Source organism: Paroedura picta, chromosome 7 (assembly GCF_049243985.1).
Source record: "Paroedura picta isolate Pp20150507F chromosome 7, Ppicta_v3.0, whole genome shotgun sequence".
Lineage (NCBI taxonomy): Eukaryota > Metazoa > Chordata > Lepidosauria > Squamata > Gekkonidae > Paroedura > Paroedura picta.
Window position 1 is genome coordinate 31,162,127 of NC_135375.1, and position 18,529 is coordinate 31,180,655.

At 42.6% G+C, this 18,529-nt stretch overlaps 1 protein-coding gene across 12 annotated transcripts in view; it reads left to right on the top strand.

Annotated features, from left to right (window-relative positions):
• The window catches only part of MAST4 (microtubule associated serine/threonine kinase family member 4), a 275,824-nt gene that overhangs the window by 235,259 nt on the left and 22,036 nt on the right, over nt 1-18,529 (top strand). For all 12 annotated transcript variants that reach the window (XR_013233058.1, XM_077347278.1, XM_077347279.1 and 9 more), the window contains 6 exons: nt 2,462-2,670; nt 3,670-3,808; nt 10,906-11,038; nt 11,742-11,907; nt 15,095-15,196; nt 18,396-18,518. Coding sequence is in view for 11 of the 12 variants with exons in the window: in XM_077347278.1 (XP_077203393.1) it covers nt 2,462-2,670; nt 3,670-3,808; nt 10,906-11,038; nt 11,742-11,907; nt 15,095-15,196; nt 18,396-18,518 (872 nt within the window). In the remaining variant the exon portion in view is untranslated. The remainder of the gene's footprint in view (nt 1-2,461; nt 2,671-3,669; nt 3,809-10,905; nt 11,039-11,741; nt 11,908-15,094; nt 15,197-18,395; nt 18,519-18,529) is intronic.

The window sequence follows — 18,529 nt, forward strand, 5'->3', positions numbered from 1 at the left end:
TTTGTCTCCAGTGCAGAGCCTATCTGGAAAGAAAGAAAACTTAAACATGTATCTGATATTTAGACATTAATAGTTTCGCAAACATTTTAACTAGGATCCAAATAGCTATACATATATGGAATAGTGGTTCATTTACACCTAGGGGTTTATTTTGCATTTTTTCAACTACAAATCTGTCGATCTGTTTAGCAATGTAAATGACTTAAAGAGAAACGCAGAGAGAACTAAATTTCTTGCAGAGTATCTTATTCTTTCTTGCATGTACATATTTTTAAATCCTGATTTTTAAGCAAGATTTTCTTTAGAAATAATGCCATATCAGAAACAGGAAAAGTAAACAAATGTGAAATTATAACAACGGAAGTGAGAGAGTGAAAGAGGAAAAAACTAAGTCAGAGTAGGAAAGAATCGGCATTAGTCAAGGATATTGGAAATGCTTACTGAGAATCACTATTAATTTTTAATCGAGTCCAATAGCACCTTTAAGACCAACAAAGATTTATTCAAGGTGCGAGCTTTGTTGGTCTTAAAGTTGCTATTGGACTCAATTTTTGTTGTGCTGCTTCAGACCAACATGGCCACCCACTAGAATCTATTAATTTTTAATGGAGCTGATATGCAGCAATAAAAGTGCAGAGTTTCTAATAGGCAATCACACTGACATTAAGTTTTCAAACAGATTATAGGCTGATAAAAGGACTTCATTGTCCAGCACCCTGACATTCCTCTCCACTGCATGCCAGTTCAGACAGAACTATTTATTGTATGAATGCAAGGTGGGAATCTCTGGTTTCTTCCTGTAGTGTTATTTCCCCTTAGAAGCATTGTTCACTCTGGCTTTCTATTGTTGGCGTTGGTTGCTAGGGGACCAGAAGACCCAGTAAGAGATTGTTTTGTTTGTTCCAGTAGGCTTTCTGCCTTTTAGAGAACCATAGTATTTGTTCTCTAGTGCCATCTGCTGTGTTCTTTCTCTTTCAGTTTGCTAATGGGGAGAAATAGGTCATCACCCAGAATCATTCTGATGTGTGTGGTATATTGTGTATGGCATTTTATTAGATTTCCATTAGGTTGCTTGAGCAGCCCTTCTCTGCCCAGTATATAACCTGTTTGCTATTTCACACACTGAAGTCTGAATGTCATATACTAGACACAAAAATAAACTTATTGAAACTTGATCAGTGGTTCTCTGTCTCTCCTCCTCTATCATCTTATTATTTTTTATAAAATAAAAGATGTGATGATACTCATAAAGGGCAAAGAAAAAAAGAACTGAAATCAAAGGGAAGACAGTCCAAAGTTTGGGAGAGAACAGGGCAAACTGGAGGACCCAAGGCAACTCACAGTGAAGAAAAAAGGATGGAATGGGGGAAAAAGAAGATAGAGTGCCAAACTATAAGAATGGCTTCACATAGTGGGAGGCATAGTTTGTTCTAAAGTATAAATGTACAAGAGGAACAAAAAAGGGTATGGTATTCTACCCAAGGCAATGCTATCCCGGTTCAAATATCATACAATCAGTTTTCACTGCCATTCATTGAAATGGAAACTCTAAAAGGAAAATATCACAAGGAATTATCCTACAGTAGTAACAAGAACTTTAACATGTGAGGCTAGAAAGACCAAGATGATAAATCATATTAATGAGCAAGTCGACCTTTGAGCATTTTTAAAAGCTTGTCCTTTTTGCAGGAAAAGGGAGCACAAATCAAGTGAACAACGTGTTTATTGGTTCCCATATACCTTTTCGTGTCTGACTCTAAACAGTTGCAAGGTTTCTAACAGTACACTTTCTCCAGGATGTATTTAAAGTAGTAACCAGTCAAGTTGTTTCAGAGGAGTCTTATCTTCCGTGCTCCTTTTTTACTAAATCCTCAATGAAATAGTAGCAACTCTAACCGATTACCATTTTTATTATCTGTTCTTTCTCAGGCTAGATTACAATAAAGCTATTAATTGCCTCCCTGCATAAATTAATCAGAAGCTAATAATGTAGGTTGCTGTTAACTCAAGATTGACTCAGCCACTGCTCATCTCCCCGGAGCTAATAAATAGTGTTCACGGGTCATGTTACTGACAGTGAGTGTAATGTTTTCTCAGTTGGTAAAGAAGGAGCTTGTCTATGCATGAAGCTCCCATCTTTCCTCCTTTGTGTTTCATGTATGATATCATCCTGAGAAATCAGGAATGGATGCTTAGTCATAAAATAGGATGCACATTGGCAGAGCAGATGATATCAGGATTCTCTCCAATATTGTGCCATGGCATTCCCCCAATACTGCCAAATACATATATGCATTCTAGTAGGATTTATCAGTTGTTGATTAACTGAGGTGGTCTGAAAACAAATTCTGGAAATTGCTATTCAAATGCTATGTGTCCTCAAGGACTTTAAAAAAGAAATTACAAGTAGTGATACAATTCTGTTGTTGATGTCTTTTCACTTTTTCTTGGACTTTTTCAGTGCTGTTTACCTGGTGCGGCATAAAGAAACGAGGCAGCGATTTGCCATGAAAAAGATCAACAAACAGAATCTCATTCTTCGAAACCAGATTCAGCAGGCTTTCGTTGAGCGTGATATCCTGACATTTGCAGAAAATCCATTTGTAGTCAGCATGTATTGTTCCTTTGAAACTAGACGCCATTTATGCATGGTCATGGAGTATGTGGAAGGTACAGTTATTTGTTTTCATATCTGAGGACAAACACCTGACAACCTAAGAGCAAAAAGGAATCTTGTGGCACCTTGGACCAATAGGTTTATTGTGAATTAAGCTTTGGTGGGCTAGAGTCCACTTAAAATACTACCACTTTTGCTGGATTGCCATAGGAAAAAAATATATAAACAGGAGTGGTCAGAAGGCAATGAAATACAAGATGTGCTAAATCTGAGTTCTTTGCAAGTTGTCCATCACATCAGTCTATTGCTTCTGGTTTAAACCGTCACCGTGCTTCATGTATACATCTGAAACGTACATAAAAATGTAATCAACTGTATCTCTTGCATTTCACTGCCCTTTGACTCTGTCTCTATTATATACATTTTTTTCCTATAATCATAATGGATACATGCATGACAGCTGAAGTCACACGACGTATCTGGTGAAGTGAACTTTAGTCTGCTAAAGCTAGTGATAAAATTAATTTGTTTGACTCCAGTGCCTTTTTTGTTTTTGGTGCAATAGAATAATGTGGCTCCATTCTAAAATTTGTCACATAATAATGCAATACTGGAAAATATGAATAAATGGACTAGATTATACCTTCCTCCAGTATATACTGGGACTACACAGGAAGAGTTCCCTTCTTCTCCAGATAGCTGCATTCTCCATGGAATATATAACTTTAGTGTTGGGTCATATTTATATAAAAATATCTGTGTATAGTGAATGCTGTATGATTATTTTAAATAGTGCATGCACCTAAAATGCATGGCAGTCATTTGTTTAATACGTACTATTAGAGAATTAATAATACATATTAACAGTTTTTAAAATAATGTTTTTATTCTGTTTATGGGAAAAGGTATTTTTAGTTACTTCCACATTCACATTTGGTTATTTATACCCTGTGGGCATGCTGTCCATAATTGTTGGTTCAGCACTGAAACACACCATGTATTTCTGTTATCTCAATGAGAAATAACCTGTTTCAATGCTCTTTATTTTGTAGGTGGAGATTGTGCTACTTTGATGAAAAATATGGGTCCTCTGCCCGTAGACATGGCCAGGATGTATTTTGCAGAGACTGTTCTGGCTTTGGAGTATCTTCACAATTATGGAATAGTACACAGGGATTTGAAACCAGACAAGTAGGTATATAGTATGTAACTGCAATAAATCTAGGACTATTGTACAGCACCTCTGAAGTCTCTACTGAGGAAAACTATGGCCCAATTGTATGGTGCTGGCTGCTAGGGCAGGCCCACTTGTGTGGTAGGGAGCCATCAAAGACTTGTGGTGGGACACATCATTTTCTCTTGTATCCTGCTTCCCGCATTATTTCCTCTTTCCATCTTCCTGACAACTTCTATGTCCTTTTCCCTTTCCCTGTCTCATGCTGGCTTTCTCAGCCAATCATCAACCTACCTTTTGTCTGCCTCCCATCTTCAAGTATATTTATGACTCATTTACTTCTTTCTCCCCACTGGGGACCAAGGCAGCTTACATTATTCTCCTAACCTCCTTTTTTATACTCACAATTCTGTAAGGTAGGTTAGGCTGAAAATATGTGACTGGCTCAGCATCACCTAGACCGATTATGCATGGGGCCAAAAGGCCACACTAGTGGTTGCAGGGCAGCGGAGCTAATCCTCAATTGTGCATGATGCTGCCGCCATCCCAGCCGCCTCCCAGCCCTGGCCCAACTCAGCGCCCCAGATGGCCCACTGTAAATGAACACTGATACTTTCATGTTCCTTGTGATGCCTCGGTTGCCATCTGCGGCCTTGCGCATAGCGGAGGACACCAGGGACACCAAGTGCTCCTGTCAGCTTTGTGGATCCGCTGAGCTGGATGGGGCATGCGGGTCTCCTGCCATTGTGTGGTGAGGCCCCCATGTTCTTCCCAACACTGCTGCGACTTTGCAGCATGCTACACTTCTCCAGCCCTGGCGTTGTGTGTGTGTGCGCGCTACTTTGGAGCAGTCCACATGGGCCGAGGGATTCTGTTCCCCATGTGTACTTGGGAAGCAACATGGCACCCTGCCGCAAAGACCCAGCAATAGCCTGGCGTGGCCGCTGCTGTGCATAATTGGTCTTGGTGAGCTTCCATGGCAGATTGGTAATTGGAACTTGGGTCTCCCGGATCCACTCTGAATCTCTTTAAGTTACACCATACTTTCATAGGGAACTGATCTCTGTTATCTATAGATCACTTGTAATTCCAAATGATCTCCAGCTCCCCCTAGAAGTCAATTCTAGTTCTCAAGGAATTGGCTGCTTTGGAGGGTGGAATTTCTGATATTGTATCCTTCTGATGTCCCTTCTCTCCTCAAACCCCACCATCCCTAGACTCCAACCCCCCAAATCTCTGTCCCCACAATATTTCTTTTTTTTCCTTCCCCTGGCAATTACCATATCCTCTCCCCTTCCCTTGTCGCTTTCTCTCCTTCTCAGCCACTCACTAACCTAACCTTTTATTTGCTGACCATCTTCAGCTATATTTACTATATGTTTACTTTATTTTTACCCTCACCTTTCTCGTGGGGCCAAAAACAGCTTCATTATTCTTCTGTCTGCACAACAACCGTGTGAGGTAGTTTAGGTTGAGAATATGTGATTGGTTCAAAATCAACTACTGAGCTTCTACAGCAAGATGGAAATTTGAACCTGGGTCTCCCAGACCCGACTCTGAAGCTTTAAACACTATACCACACTGGCTTTCATAGGGTGGCTATTGTTGAACAGTAGCTAGCAGCCAAACCTAATTGAATCATACAGATGGTATCAAGCTGCCTAGAGGTTGCTTCCATGCCTAGGTTTACAACTAAACTCACAGGATTACAACTAAACTCCAGATGACAGAAATATGTCCCTCTGGAGAAATGAATTCCCTGGACTCTATGGCATTATGTCTAACTGAGGCGTCTCCCCTCTCCAAATATTGTTTCCCTCAAATTCTACCACAACACACATACCCCTAGTAATTTCCCAGCCTGGAACTGGCAATCCTAGCTAGACCTGGCCTCAATGACTCCTTCCTCAAAGGCTAAAAAGTATGGAAAGGGCCCTGCCCCCTTTCTCTGCCTTTTACTGACAACTAAGGCTGGGATACTATGGTTGTCTAGCAAAGGCTACTGAATGAATTTGTTGCTTAAAGCTACAGGCACATTTATCTTTTATTTTGGGGGGGGATGGGGGGGTTAAAACCCGACAATATCTATTTTTTTAGATCTCACATTTTCCTGCAAATTGGGGACGTTGTTCAGGTTTGTATAAAGACTTGCCTGCCTGTTCATAGCTCCAATCTCTACATTTAAGTATCCTCAGATAAGGCCAGCCGTGCTGTTGTTAGTATGTAGCTGATATAATGAAATGTTCCAGAATAAAGTTACTGCGGCAAATCAACATGCTAAAATAATCCTAAGTAATTAAGCTTTTAAAATTATGATGATAATGATGATGATGATGATGAAGCAGCAACTTTAGAAATGTAAAGATAAATAAACTATGGTTTATTGGACTGTTTATTATTGGTTATGTTTTATTTTCTTAAATAATAGTGGATAAGAATGCCTTGAAAAGCCAAAAAAAAAAATGCAGAAGATGCAATTTGGTACCGAGAGAGATGCTAGTGTGTTTGTTCTGTCTTCTACAGTTCTTATTTGTAAAGATGCCTAAAAGCCCAAATTTGTCTTGCATTATCCTTGTGTAACTGTTGTCATCTACATGAATGAATCCTTATCATGTCCTAAGTGTGGTTCATATATTTTTTCCTACATGGATGGATCCCATCCCATTTCTTCTTGCTACATTGTTTTGTAGATCTTGAAATAATTTTTTGCATTTTAAATATTTACTTATTGAATGAAACATTTTTATTACTCATGTTAGTAATGATGCTTATATATGTTTAAATTATCTTATTGAACAATGATAGATATTGCTGAAAGTGTTTCTCAATCTTTTTACCACTGAGAAACCCTTGAAACATTGTTCAGGCTTCAAGATACCCCAGAAGTGGCTTGATCATGCAGAATATGGTTGGGAAGCATAGCTGCGTACATACCCACCCTTTTCCACCTCTTGCAGGTCCATCATTGGCCATTTTGGGAGGTGGGATAGGTCAAAATGACCATGTACTGTCATAAAGGTAAAGGTATCCCCTGTGCAAGCACAGGGTCATGTCTGACCCTTGGGGTGACGCCCTCTAGCGTTTTCATGGCAGACTCAATATGGGGTGGTTTGCCAGTGCCTTCCCCAGTCATTACAGTTTATCCCCCAGCAAGCTGGGTACTCATTTACCAACCTCGGAAGGATGAAAGGCTGAGTCAGCCTTGAGCCGGCTGCTGGGATTGAACTCCCAGCCTAATAGGCAGAGCTTTCAGACTGCGTGTCTGCTACCTTACCACTCTGCGCCACAAGAGGCTGTTTGTCCTGTCATATCACCCGATAACCTAACTGAATGCAGAACTCCAGAGAAAAGCTAGAAGAGATAAGAATGCCTTCTTAAATGAACAGTGCAAACAAATAGAAGAAAACAATAGAATCGGGAGGACCAGAGATCTTTTCAAGAAAATTGGAGATATGAAGAGAACGTTTCATGCAAAGATGGGTATGATAAGGGACCAAAATGGTAGGGTCCTCACAGAAGCAGAAGAGATTAAACAAAGGTGGCAAAATTATACAGAAGAACTATACAAGAGCGAGCTTAACATCCCTGATGACCACAATGGGGTAGTTACTGACCTGGAGCCAGACATCATGGAATGTGAAGTCAAATGGGCCTTAGGAAGTCTGAGCAACAATAAAGCTAGTGGTGGTGACAGCATTCCAGTTGAACTATTCAAAATCTTAAAGGACGATGCAGTAAAAGTGCTACACTCAATATGCCAGCAAATTTGGAAAACTCAACAATGGCCACAGGATTGGAAATGGTCAGTTTACATTCCAATCCCAAAGAAGGGCAATGCCAAAGAATGTTCAAACTACCGCACCATTGCACTAATTTCTCATGCTAGCAAAGTTATGCTCAAAATCCTACAAGCTAGGCTCCAGCAATATGTGGACCGAGAACTTCCAGAAGTACAGGCAGGATTTCGAAGAGGCAGAGGAACTAGAGATCAAATTGCCAACATACGCTGGATCATGGAGAAAGCTAGGGAGTACCAGAAGAACGTCTACTTCTGCTTCATTGACTATGCTTAAAGCCTTTGATTGTGTGGAACACAACAAATTGTGGCAAGTTCTTAAAGAGATGGGAATACCAGAGCATCTTATTTGTCTCTTGAGAAATTTATATGCAGGTCAAGAAGCGACAGTGAGAACTGAACATGGAATCACTGACTGGTTCAAAATTGAGAAAGGAGTTCGGCAAGGCTGTATACTGTCGCCTTGCCTATTTAACTTGTATGCAGAGCACATCATGAGAAATGCGGGATTAGAGGAGTCACAAATTGGGATCAAGATTGCAGGGAGAAATATCAACAACCTCAGATATGCAGATGATACCACTCTAATGGCAGAAAGTGAAGAGGAACTAAAGAGCCTGTTGATGCGGGTGAAGGAGGAGAGTGCAAAAGTTGGCTTGAATCTCAACATCAAGAAAACAAAGATCATGGCATCCGGCCCTCTCAATTCCTGGCAAATAGAAGGGGAAGAAATGGAGATAGTGACAGATTTTATTTTCCTGGGCTCCAAGATCACTGCAGATGGGGACTGCAGCAAAGAAATTAAAAGACGCTTGGTCCTGGGGAGGAAAGCTATGGCAAATCTAGATAGCATCCTAAAAAGCAGAGACATCACCCTGCCAACAAAAGTGCGTTTAGTCAAGGCTATGGTCTTCCCAGTTGCAATGTACGGCTGCGAAAGTTGGACCATAAGGAAGGCCGAGCGTCAAAGAATTGAGGCTTTTGAACTCTGGTGCTGGAGAAGACTCTTGCGAGTCCCTTGCAAGGCGAACAAAGCGGTCAGTCCTAGAGAAGATCAGCCCTGACTGCTTTTTAGAAGGCCAGATCCTGAAGATGAAACTCAAATATTTTGGCCACCTCATGAGAAGGAAGGACTCCCTGGAGAAGAGCCTAATGCTGGGAGCGATCGAGGGCAAAAGAAGAAGGGGATGACAGAGAATGAGGTGGCTGGATGGAGTCACTGAAGCAGTCGGTGCAAACTTAAATGGACTCCAGGGAATGGTAGAGGACAGGAAGGCCTGGAGGATCATTGTCCATGGGGTCGCGATGGGTCGGTCACGACTTCGCACATAACAATAACAACATCACCCGATAAATGTTTAACAAATTTAAAAAATATATAAACAATTAATTAACCTACTCAGGAAACCCTTCCAGGGCCATCAAGAAACCCTAGGGTTTCACGAAACCCTGGTTGAGAAAGCCTGGCTTAAATTCTAACTAATGGCTTCCAAGATTGATTTTTCTTATGGGTACAATCATAGTATTCCTTAGCCCAGTACTGTGGAAGAGGCCCAGAAACCACACACATTATATAATTACTAGTAAAAAAGCCCATTGTATGAGGAAATACAATGGGCGCTAGGCTGTCCCAATAGGGAGGCATGCCAGAAATGGCTGTCAACAAACTTGTCAACAAAGCAGACTTCTCTGACGTCCATCTGGGTGGTCAGCTCAGCCCCCAAAACAGCTTTATAACATACTTGGCCAGGTCCTATGAAGGTCAGCAATCTGAGGCTGCAGATGGAGCGGAGAGGGTGGGAGAGTGAAATTGTTACTCACAAAGCTGGTAGCTGTGCTCGTCGAGGAAATGTGCTTTCGCGTCGTGCCGCTCGCCGCCCCGGGCGCTGCTGCGTCGCCGATTGCAGCGGGCGAGGGTCTGTTCATGGTAGGCTCCTCGGCGACAGCGTTGAAGTGGGGCAGCTCGTCGGCAAGCCCAGCCAGGGGCTTAGCGAGCTTAGCTGCCGGAGGGGGGGGGCAGGGCAGGGCGAGCGGTCCTTGGCAGGCGGGATCGAAGAGAAGAATGGTTAAAATGGCGGCAGAGACGGAAAGGAGATTCCCATCTAGGCAGCAGAGACGGCGGCGGAGACGGAAGGGACAGTCCCCTCTCGGCGGTGGAGATGGTGGCGCAGACGGGACGGAGAGTCCCCTGTTGTTCTCAAGCAGCCTTCCATTTGTCTTGGCGAGTCATCCCTGGGCTCCGCGCGACTGCGGGGGTTCCCTTGGGCGGCGGCCTGAAGCTGCGAGAGGCGCTTTGCGCCTCTCGCCGCGTCAGCCCGCCGCCCGAGGGAGCCCCCGGCAGTCGCCCGGAGCCCAGGGACGACTCGCCAAGACAAATGGAAGGCTGCTTGAGAACAACAGGGGACTCTCCGTCCCGTCTGCGCCGCCATTTCCGCCGTTGAGCCGGGGGCTCCCTCAGACGGTGGACTGCCGGGGGCTCCCTCGGGCGGCGGCCTGACGCGGCGAGAGGCGCAAAGCGCCTCTCACCGCGTCAGGCCGCCGCCCGAGGGAACCCCCGCAGGTGCGCGGAGCCCAGGGACGACTCGCCGAGGCAAATGGAAGGCTGCTTGAGAACAACAGGGGACTCTCCGTCCCGTCTGCGCCGCCATCTCCGCCGTTGAGCCGGGGGCTCCCTCAGACGGTGGACTGCCGGGGGCTCCCTTGGGCGGCGGCCTGACGCGGCGAGAGGCGCAAAGCGCCTCTCGCCACGTCAGGCCGCCGCCCGAGGGAACCCCCGCAGGCGCGCGGAGCCCAGGGACAACTCGCCGAGACAAATGGAAGGCTGCTTGGGAACAACAGAAGACTCTCCGTCCCGTCTGCACCGCCATCTCCGCCGCTGAGCCGGGGGCTCCCTCAGACGGTGGGCTGACGCGGCGAGAGGCGCTTCGCGCCTCTCGCCGCATCAGGCCGGGAGCAACTGCGAGCCGCGCTGTGCGCGGCTCGCAGTTGCTGGGGCTGGGAATCAGAGGGACCAATTGGCAGGCGCTTTGCGCCTGCCAATTGGTCCCTCTGATTGTCTGTCATGAGGAAGAGTCCAATCTGGACCCTTCCTCATCCCGGACACATCCTGCCCCAGGACTCCTTACTGCATTATTTAGTCCGTGGCGCCGCCCGCGGCGCCACGGGCGGTGTACAGATAGCCCATTTATTGAGTTTGGTCTGTGATACAAGCAAGTTGTGTTTGAGATGTAGTTTTTAAATATTCCACAGCACTGAAAACATTATTCTGCTAATATTGTGAGTTCAGTCATAATATTCTGCTGTCATTCTCATTTACAGTTTATTGGTCACATCCATGGGACATATAAAGTTAACAGATTTTGGCCTGTCTAAAGTTGGCCTCATGAGTATGACCACCAATCTTTATGAAGGTCACATTGAGAAGGATGCTAGAGAATTTCTGGATAAACAGGTAAGAAATTTTTTCCCATTTTCTACTCCATTTGTCTTTGCGTTTATTATTTCTTATTAACAATTTAGTAACAAGTGACAGTTTAGGTGCCAGTTACACTGTGTAAAAACAGAGCAGTTGCTTTTTTATTTCTGTACTTCCTCACAAATTTATAAATGAAAGAATTACCTTTACTAGTGCGCTGCAGATTGTTCCAGACCCTCCCCCCCTTTTATGGTCTATTAGTAAGATGAACGATCTAATTGTGTGCAAGTAAGATTGTGAGAGAGACAAATGGAAAGTTGTTTTTATAAAGAATTCAGGAGTCTCAGCAGAGTACTTGTGGAACTCATGATGCATTGTACAATCAAGGGTGCTAAAAATCCTAGCTATGGCCCATTTCCCTTCAAGCATGCCTCATTACCATTTGCCCACAATCTGTTCACTGTAAGAGTTACTTAAGGTAAAAACCTTTGCATTCTCTTGTAAAAACAGGAATAACTCAATTGTGTTCAGTATAAATATATGATTTTACTGTAACTTCATGTTAGTAAGTATGACTTCAATAGAAAGCTTCCCTTAGAAATGTATACACTCTACACAACATATGAAAGCAAAGGAACTTGGACATTTTTCATTATGAAACTTTAGAAACATAGGACTCAACTGGCAGTGTTTGCTAAACATTTTTCTTCTTCTTTTTTCCTCTTCCTCTCTTTTTTAGGTCTGTGGGACACCAGAATATATAGCTCCTGAAGTGATTCTAAGACAAGGTTATGGCAAGCCAGTGGATTGGTGGTCCATGGGAATTATCCTGTATGAGTTTCTTGTTGGCTGTGTGCCATTTTTTGGGGATACACCAGAGGAATTATTTGGACAAGTAATCAGTGGTAAATATCACTAGGATTTGGTTATCCTCAGATCCTTTAAACAGTCTGCTCCAAGACAGCCATCTGGCCAGCTTTCACATGGCTCAGTCAGGCCTTTGTTGATAAGAGTAGAACTGTAAGGGGGGATGGGGGCAATTCTTCCATGTAAGAATCACTGAGCTCCATATTTCTTTGCAGGTCATTTGGCACAATTTTTTAAAAATGTAATTGCACATGACAGCTAGCAAAATTTATAAAGCTGGAAACTGAACTTGTGAACTAGAACATGACTGAATTCAGGAATCTGCTTTATATGTGCTAAGTGCTTTAAGAAATTCAGATGTTAACAATTTCCTTGAGTTTATAAGACATCATATATAAGGAAGAGACTATGAAAATGTTATTTCAGTGCTGGGAAAAGACAAAATTAAAAAGCAACTCTCAGTAACTATATAGGGTAAAAGATGCTAAAAAAGGAAAAAAATTAAAATCCTTTATAAAGTAAAAAGGTACAAAGAGTAGACAAAAGGTGATCTAGTTGTTAGAAACAGATTTGGTAGTATTACTGTCGTTCTTATTTTATAAAAATCAGCAGAAAAAAAATCACTTGTACTAAATTTGCATAAATGGATAAATGCCTAATGGCACAATGCAGTAAATTAACAGAACTGTAATAAAACCCTAAAACAAATGTGTCCCAAATAATAAATAATGAGAAAAAGAAGGATTCAAATGCAGTTCACAGATTGTTAATGATTTCCCTGGTAGTTGTTACAGTGTAATGTTATTTCTGTAACAGCTGTTCTTCTTTCATTTAAAATTCAATAACCCTTTAGATCGTAACCTGCAGGGTGACCCTAAGTATTGTTATGCAGCTTGTGGCAAAATGAAATGATAATTAAACAGCATCTATCACTATCCTACCTCCTGTTTCCATAAATTTTCCAGATGTATAAATGTAGATGGCCACTGTGTTAGAATGACATCTCTGTTGCTGGTTGTTTCCAATCCATCTTACAAAATATAGCGGAAGGGTCCACTAGTGAAGGGGGAAAAGGTTATGTGACTCTGTGTGAGCATGTGTGGTACTAGATCATGTTTGCAGATGGTAATGAAATAGCATTGTGGATTGCCTGCAATGTAAATGACCTTTTATTAGCTGTTTATAGATTTATAATATGCTGTGTTCTGATGTGCTGCACCAAAGCCTGACTGGCAAAGGGAAATCAAATCCTTAATTAAACAAATAGCAAATGCTGTCTTTTTTTTTCATTCCCCACAGCAGCAATACATATTCATATTTTATTTTTCAACCTAATTTAAAGTGCCACAGAAATCTGTAGGTGAGCTATCATAGAAATGTCAGGGTTGTAATATATAGTGAATGTTCAGAATGTAGCTTGCCCCCCACCAAACTTTGATCTGTGTATAGACCCTTCTGTATTGGTGGGGGAAAGTCATCTTTACTTTGCAGTGAGAGGGGATTTATATAGGAAAAAAATCTGTTACTCTTTCTTCCTGAACTTCAACATGGTTCTGGTGATTGATTTGTCTCTGGTAAAAAGTACTGCAGTTAACCACAAGCCTTGGTCCTGCTTCCTGAATGTGGTATGGGACTTGCATGAGTATATATTCTGTTACCTAAAATAAAACTGTCTTCTGAATTTAGGTGGGGGAATTAATTAATTCTAGGAGACACAGTGAAAGGGATAACAGCAAGAGTCTCTGCTAGGGATGTGAAAAAAAATATAATTTCATGGTTAATTTCATGTTCAGGTCACATTGACCTGGTTCAGCTTATCCTGAATCACTCGAATGCCAGATTTGGTATTGCTATTTGGATTCTGCTTGATTCAGGAAATCAGAATTTTTCAGCTCGGGGGCATTTAAAGGTACCTTGGCCCCTTAAGATGCCTCCATCCACAGCTGCCAAACAGCTGATCCGTGGAGAAACTTCTTTCTGCAGACCAGCTGTTTGTTGGGCTGTGCGGGTGGTGGTTCAAACCACTCCTTTGCATAGCCCGAGCCAATCTGACAGAGACCTCTCAGCCGATCAGCTGTTTGAACTGAACCAGCAAACACCTGATTCCACAGAGAGACTTGAGCTGTGAAGACAGGCTATTTGAACCGCTCCCTGCACAGCCCATCAAGCAGTTGATTCCCTTGAGAGTCTTCTCCAGGGATCACTAGGGCTGTGTTGGGAGCTGGTTCCACCACCACCCACAGCCTGCCAAACCACTGATCTTGCCAAGGACAGCCCAACAAACCCCACCAAACAGCCCCCACCCTGGCCCTGGCCTGGCTCCTCCTAGCAGCCAGACCAGGATGAGGAGGCAGGTGGGAGCTGATCTTGAGGAGCCTTTCCGTGGGCAGGCAGGCAGGCATGGAGCCCCTCCGTGAGATCAGCTGTTGTTAGGCTATTTGTCAGTGTGGGAACAAACCAGCCAAATTCATGAATCATGATCCTGTTTGTTTCCATCCCCAGTAGGGAGCATCACATGGGAAGTTAGGAATGAAAGATGTACAATACCCTCTTATTATGGTAGCATCAATATTGACTGCAAGCTTTCATAGTAAATAAAATACCTCTTTAATGTGTTGTGGTATCTATATTATTTATTTATTGCCAAGGAGAAAGAGTTGAGGATAAGATTATTTATTCATACCTATTATACTCTCAGTAACTCAGAGTGATGGGTTAAACAGAAAAATAAATTTATCCCATACCATGCTTCATGATTGAGCTTGGTCACAAATCTCTGTCTTTATTCTAAAAATAAGTATCTGTTTTGTAATATTCCACTTGAAGTATTTAAATGATGGACAAGAAAACCAAAACAGACTGGGAACGTTGATGTTGCAAGAAAATTTGCTAGTTGGCCTAATGCAAGACGTTCCCTCATAACCAATAAGGGGATGATGATAATAACCTGTTTCATATAGTTATAATGGCAAGAATTCATTAATGTGTGTGAAGTCTTTGGAACTGTAAACGTGCAGTAGCAGTAGTAGAAGTAGCTTGTTAGAAGGCACATGGTAACGTGGCTGACATGATGTATTTCTGGTCAGTACTTGGAAGGAAAATCTGAGAATCCTGTATAAGTCTTTACCAATTCCAGGATGGAAGACAGATGTAATATCAATATAATTAATTAATATTAGTAAAATACGTTTAATGGTGCTCAAAAACTGGTTTCCTTTTTACTAGACGAGATCAACTGGCCTGAAAAGGATGAAGCTCCATCTCCAGATGCCCAGGATCTGATTGCATTACTTCTAAGACAAAACCCCTTGGAGAGGCTGGGAACAGGTTAGAATGCAGGGCTTTCACATTAATTTTGGTTGGAACAGCTGGAAATGTTATTTATTTGGGTTGTTCTGGGCCGTTTGTTCATTTTTGATTCTGTATGGCAAATGCCTTCAGCAAAATTAAAGGAACATGATATAGTCTGTTGAGTTCTAATCACAATAGGGAGCATTGTCCCAAAGCTGCCATTTAACCAAACTCCAGTTAACATGCTTTTATGTACTCTTACCTACTTTTTAATAAATCGCAGAGTTATTCTTCAGCAGTATCTGTTACATGTATGGGATGATGCTAGCTGTCTAGATTATGAGGCTTGCAAATGCTCCCCATGTGTCAGTATAAGCAGTGATGCTTCATTTACAAGTATGCACATGCATATATATGCATGCAAGAACAGTGGGAGATGATCCCCCTCCAAGAAAGGCAGAATTTGGAAATGTTTCACATGTGAATAGAGCAGAGCAGGCTAACATGTAATCAAAAGTACTAGCTATAGACTACGCCATGTAAGTGAATTCCCCTGGATGGTCATTGTAAGCGAAACCATTTAGTATATAAAAGCTTAGCTGGAAAGCTCATTTAGCTAGGCAAGTTAGCTTGCTGATCTTTAAACAGTCTTGGAAAGGGGAGATTACCTAGTCTATCTGTAAAATTCTCAGCCTCACTCACCCCACAGGGTGTTTGTTGTGGGGAGAGGAAAGGGAAGACGATTGTAAGCTGCTTTGAGACTCCTTCGGGTAGAGAAAAGCGGCATATAAGAACCAACTCTTCTTCTACTTCTTCTACTTCTACTACTTCTACTACTACTCTGGGGTAGGAGGGTGGGAGGGAGTAAGAGAGAGCATCCGTCCACTTTGAAGAGGCTTTGATCTCTGAAGCCAAGGCCAAACCGCTGCCTTCGAAGCTAAGTTGGTTCAGAGTCTAAGGTAAGTGCACAACCCTACTAACAAGTGATAAATAGGCATCTTCCATTGATTGACTTTGTTATTTTACAGCTCTTATTTTGGTCCATTGATTGATTGATTGATTGATATACTGGCTCAGGGCAGTTTACATAAAACGTAGAAAACAGTACAAGAAACAATGCATGACATATAGATAACCATAACTTTAATACAGGTAGTGTATTAGTGTAACAGTGCAAACAGGTCCAGGAGCAGAACGCATTGATGGATTTCTGGGAGGGAGGGAGCGGGGTCCCTGCAGACGCCTGGTTGCAACCAAATGCCTGCCAGAAGAGCTCCCTTTTACAGGCCCCGCGGAACTGTTTTAGTTCCGTCAGGGCCCTGATCTCCTCTGGAAGCTCATTCCACCAGGCTGCTGTACATATCTTATGTTTAATGAATGAGTGTATGTCATAATCATACCTCTGAAGAAGGCCCTACACGGGCCAAAATGTGTCAGGTTTGTAGTTGATTTATATAGTGCACATAAAACTGTTCTTGTGATAGCCTATGGGCTGTGTATGTATTTAAAAAAAATTTAAAGCACAATAAAAGCCGCATAATTTTGTAATTAACTGAGATTGCACAGATACTCAACCTTTTAATGTCCTGTTTTCAGTTAGGTTTTTGTGGTTCTGGGACTGGACAAAGCCGTGGCCATCTTGTCTGGTGTAACATCTGCCTTCTGCACTGGTGGATGCCTGCTGGGCCTCCTTAAGGTGGCAGCTACCTTGGCATTTCAGTACCCCAAATCAGCCATTCTGGGAGACATCCACATGAATGAACCTGCCCCAGGGCACAACCCAGAGGCTACGGAGGTGGAAGTGGATCTGATTCCAACTAATGCTATGCCATGGTCAGACCACTATGCCCTGAAGGCCCGGCTCAGAATCCAACCTCCCCCTTGTATAGGTGGGGGGCACATTTATGCCCACTTGTGGAGACTTATGGATCCAAATAGATTCTTAATTGCTCTGTGAACATGAAACCTAGTAACTCATTGGATGATTTGGTCGATGACCAGAATAAGCTGATTGTTGGCTATCATCAATGAGGTTGCCCCCAATGTTCTCTATGCCCTTGGCTTAAGCTGCCCCCTGCTATACTGGGGAGCTGAATGAGAACAAACAGGAGCTAAGACAACTAGAATAAATTTGGAGGACGTCTTGTGACAAGGTGACAAAAACAACTCATAGGACACTTAAGAGAGACTCAAATCACTAAGGTAGCTCAGCAGGCATTTTTTAATCTACAAAAAGCTAAGATACTACCTGGCCCCAGATTACCTAGCTACAGTCATCCATGCAATGGTCAACTTCAGATTAGACTGCTGGAGCTTGTCCTATGTGGGCCTTCCCTTGTCCCTACTCTGAAAATTATAGCTGGTCCACAATGTAGCAGCCAGAGTGGATAACACCGTAGAGGGCTCATATGGGCCCTGTGTTTAGGCTACTGCATTGGCTTCCAGTGGTGTATCGGATTAGGTTCAAGGTGCTAGTTTTGACTTTTAAAGCCATTTATGGTCAGGGACCGCCACTCTGAATATAGTCCCCACAGAGCATTACGCTCTACTGGTTCCAACAGCTTAGGGATCCCTAGCCCCTAAAACATTCACCAGGCCATCAAGGCCTGCTTGGTCCTGGCCCCCACGTGGAGGAATGAGCTCCCAGAGAAGACACAGACCATGTTGAAGCTCACTGAATTCCTCTGGGCCTGCAAGATGGAGCTCTTCCACCAGGCATTCAGTTGACGTCAGGCTATAGGGCCTATCAGAAGCCTTCCCTCAGAACACCCTGGACCATCTAAAGGGATCTGACTTGGAAATGGAAGATATTGACTGCAATCTGCAATATTTTTAATTAATAATTTTTATTAATTTAAACTAATTTTATCAATTATTGCCTATTGGTTTAAACTGTTGTACAGCGCCCCGAGATGGCTGTGCCAAGAGGGGCAGTTTTTAAAATACAATCAGTCAAATCAATAATATAAAAAACCCAAAGTACAAGTATAGCAACATCACACACTTTCTGGCAAAGTATACAAAAATTGAGAATCTCTCTATAATTGAATCAGTGGCATAATGAAAACCTAACCCATCTACACACAATTTAGTGTTGTCATTCACAGACTGTAGCTTTATGTTATACCAGTCTGGGCAATTCGCTTTGGAAAGGCAATATAAACATTTTGAAATAAATGTAATTGAAGAATTTCTTTGTTGAAATCATCCAGATGGTTTCCTCCTGCTTCTCCAGGTGGTGCGTATGAAGTAAAACAACATCAGTTCTTCCAAAACTTAGACTGGAATAGTTTGCTGAGACAGAAAGCAGAGTTCATTCCACAGCTGGAGTCTGAGGATGACACAAGTTACTTTGACAGTATGTATAGT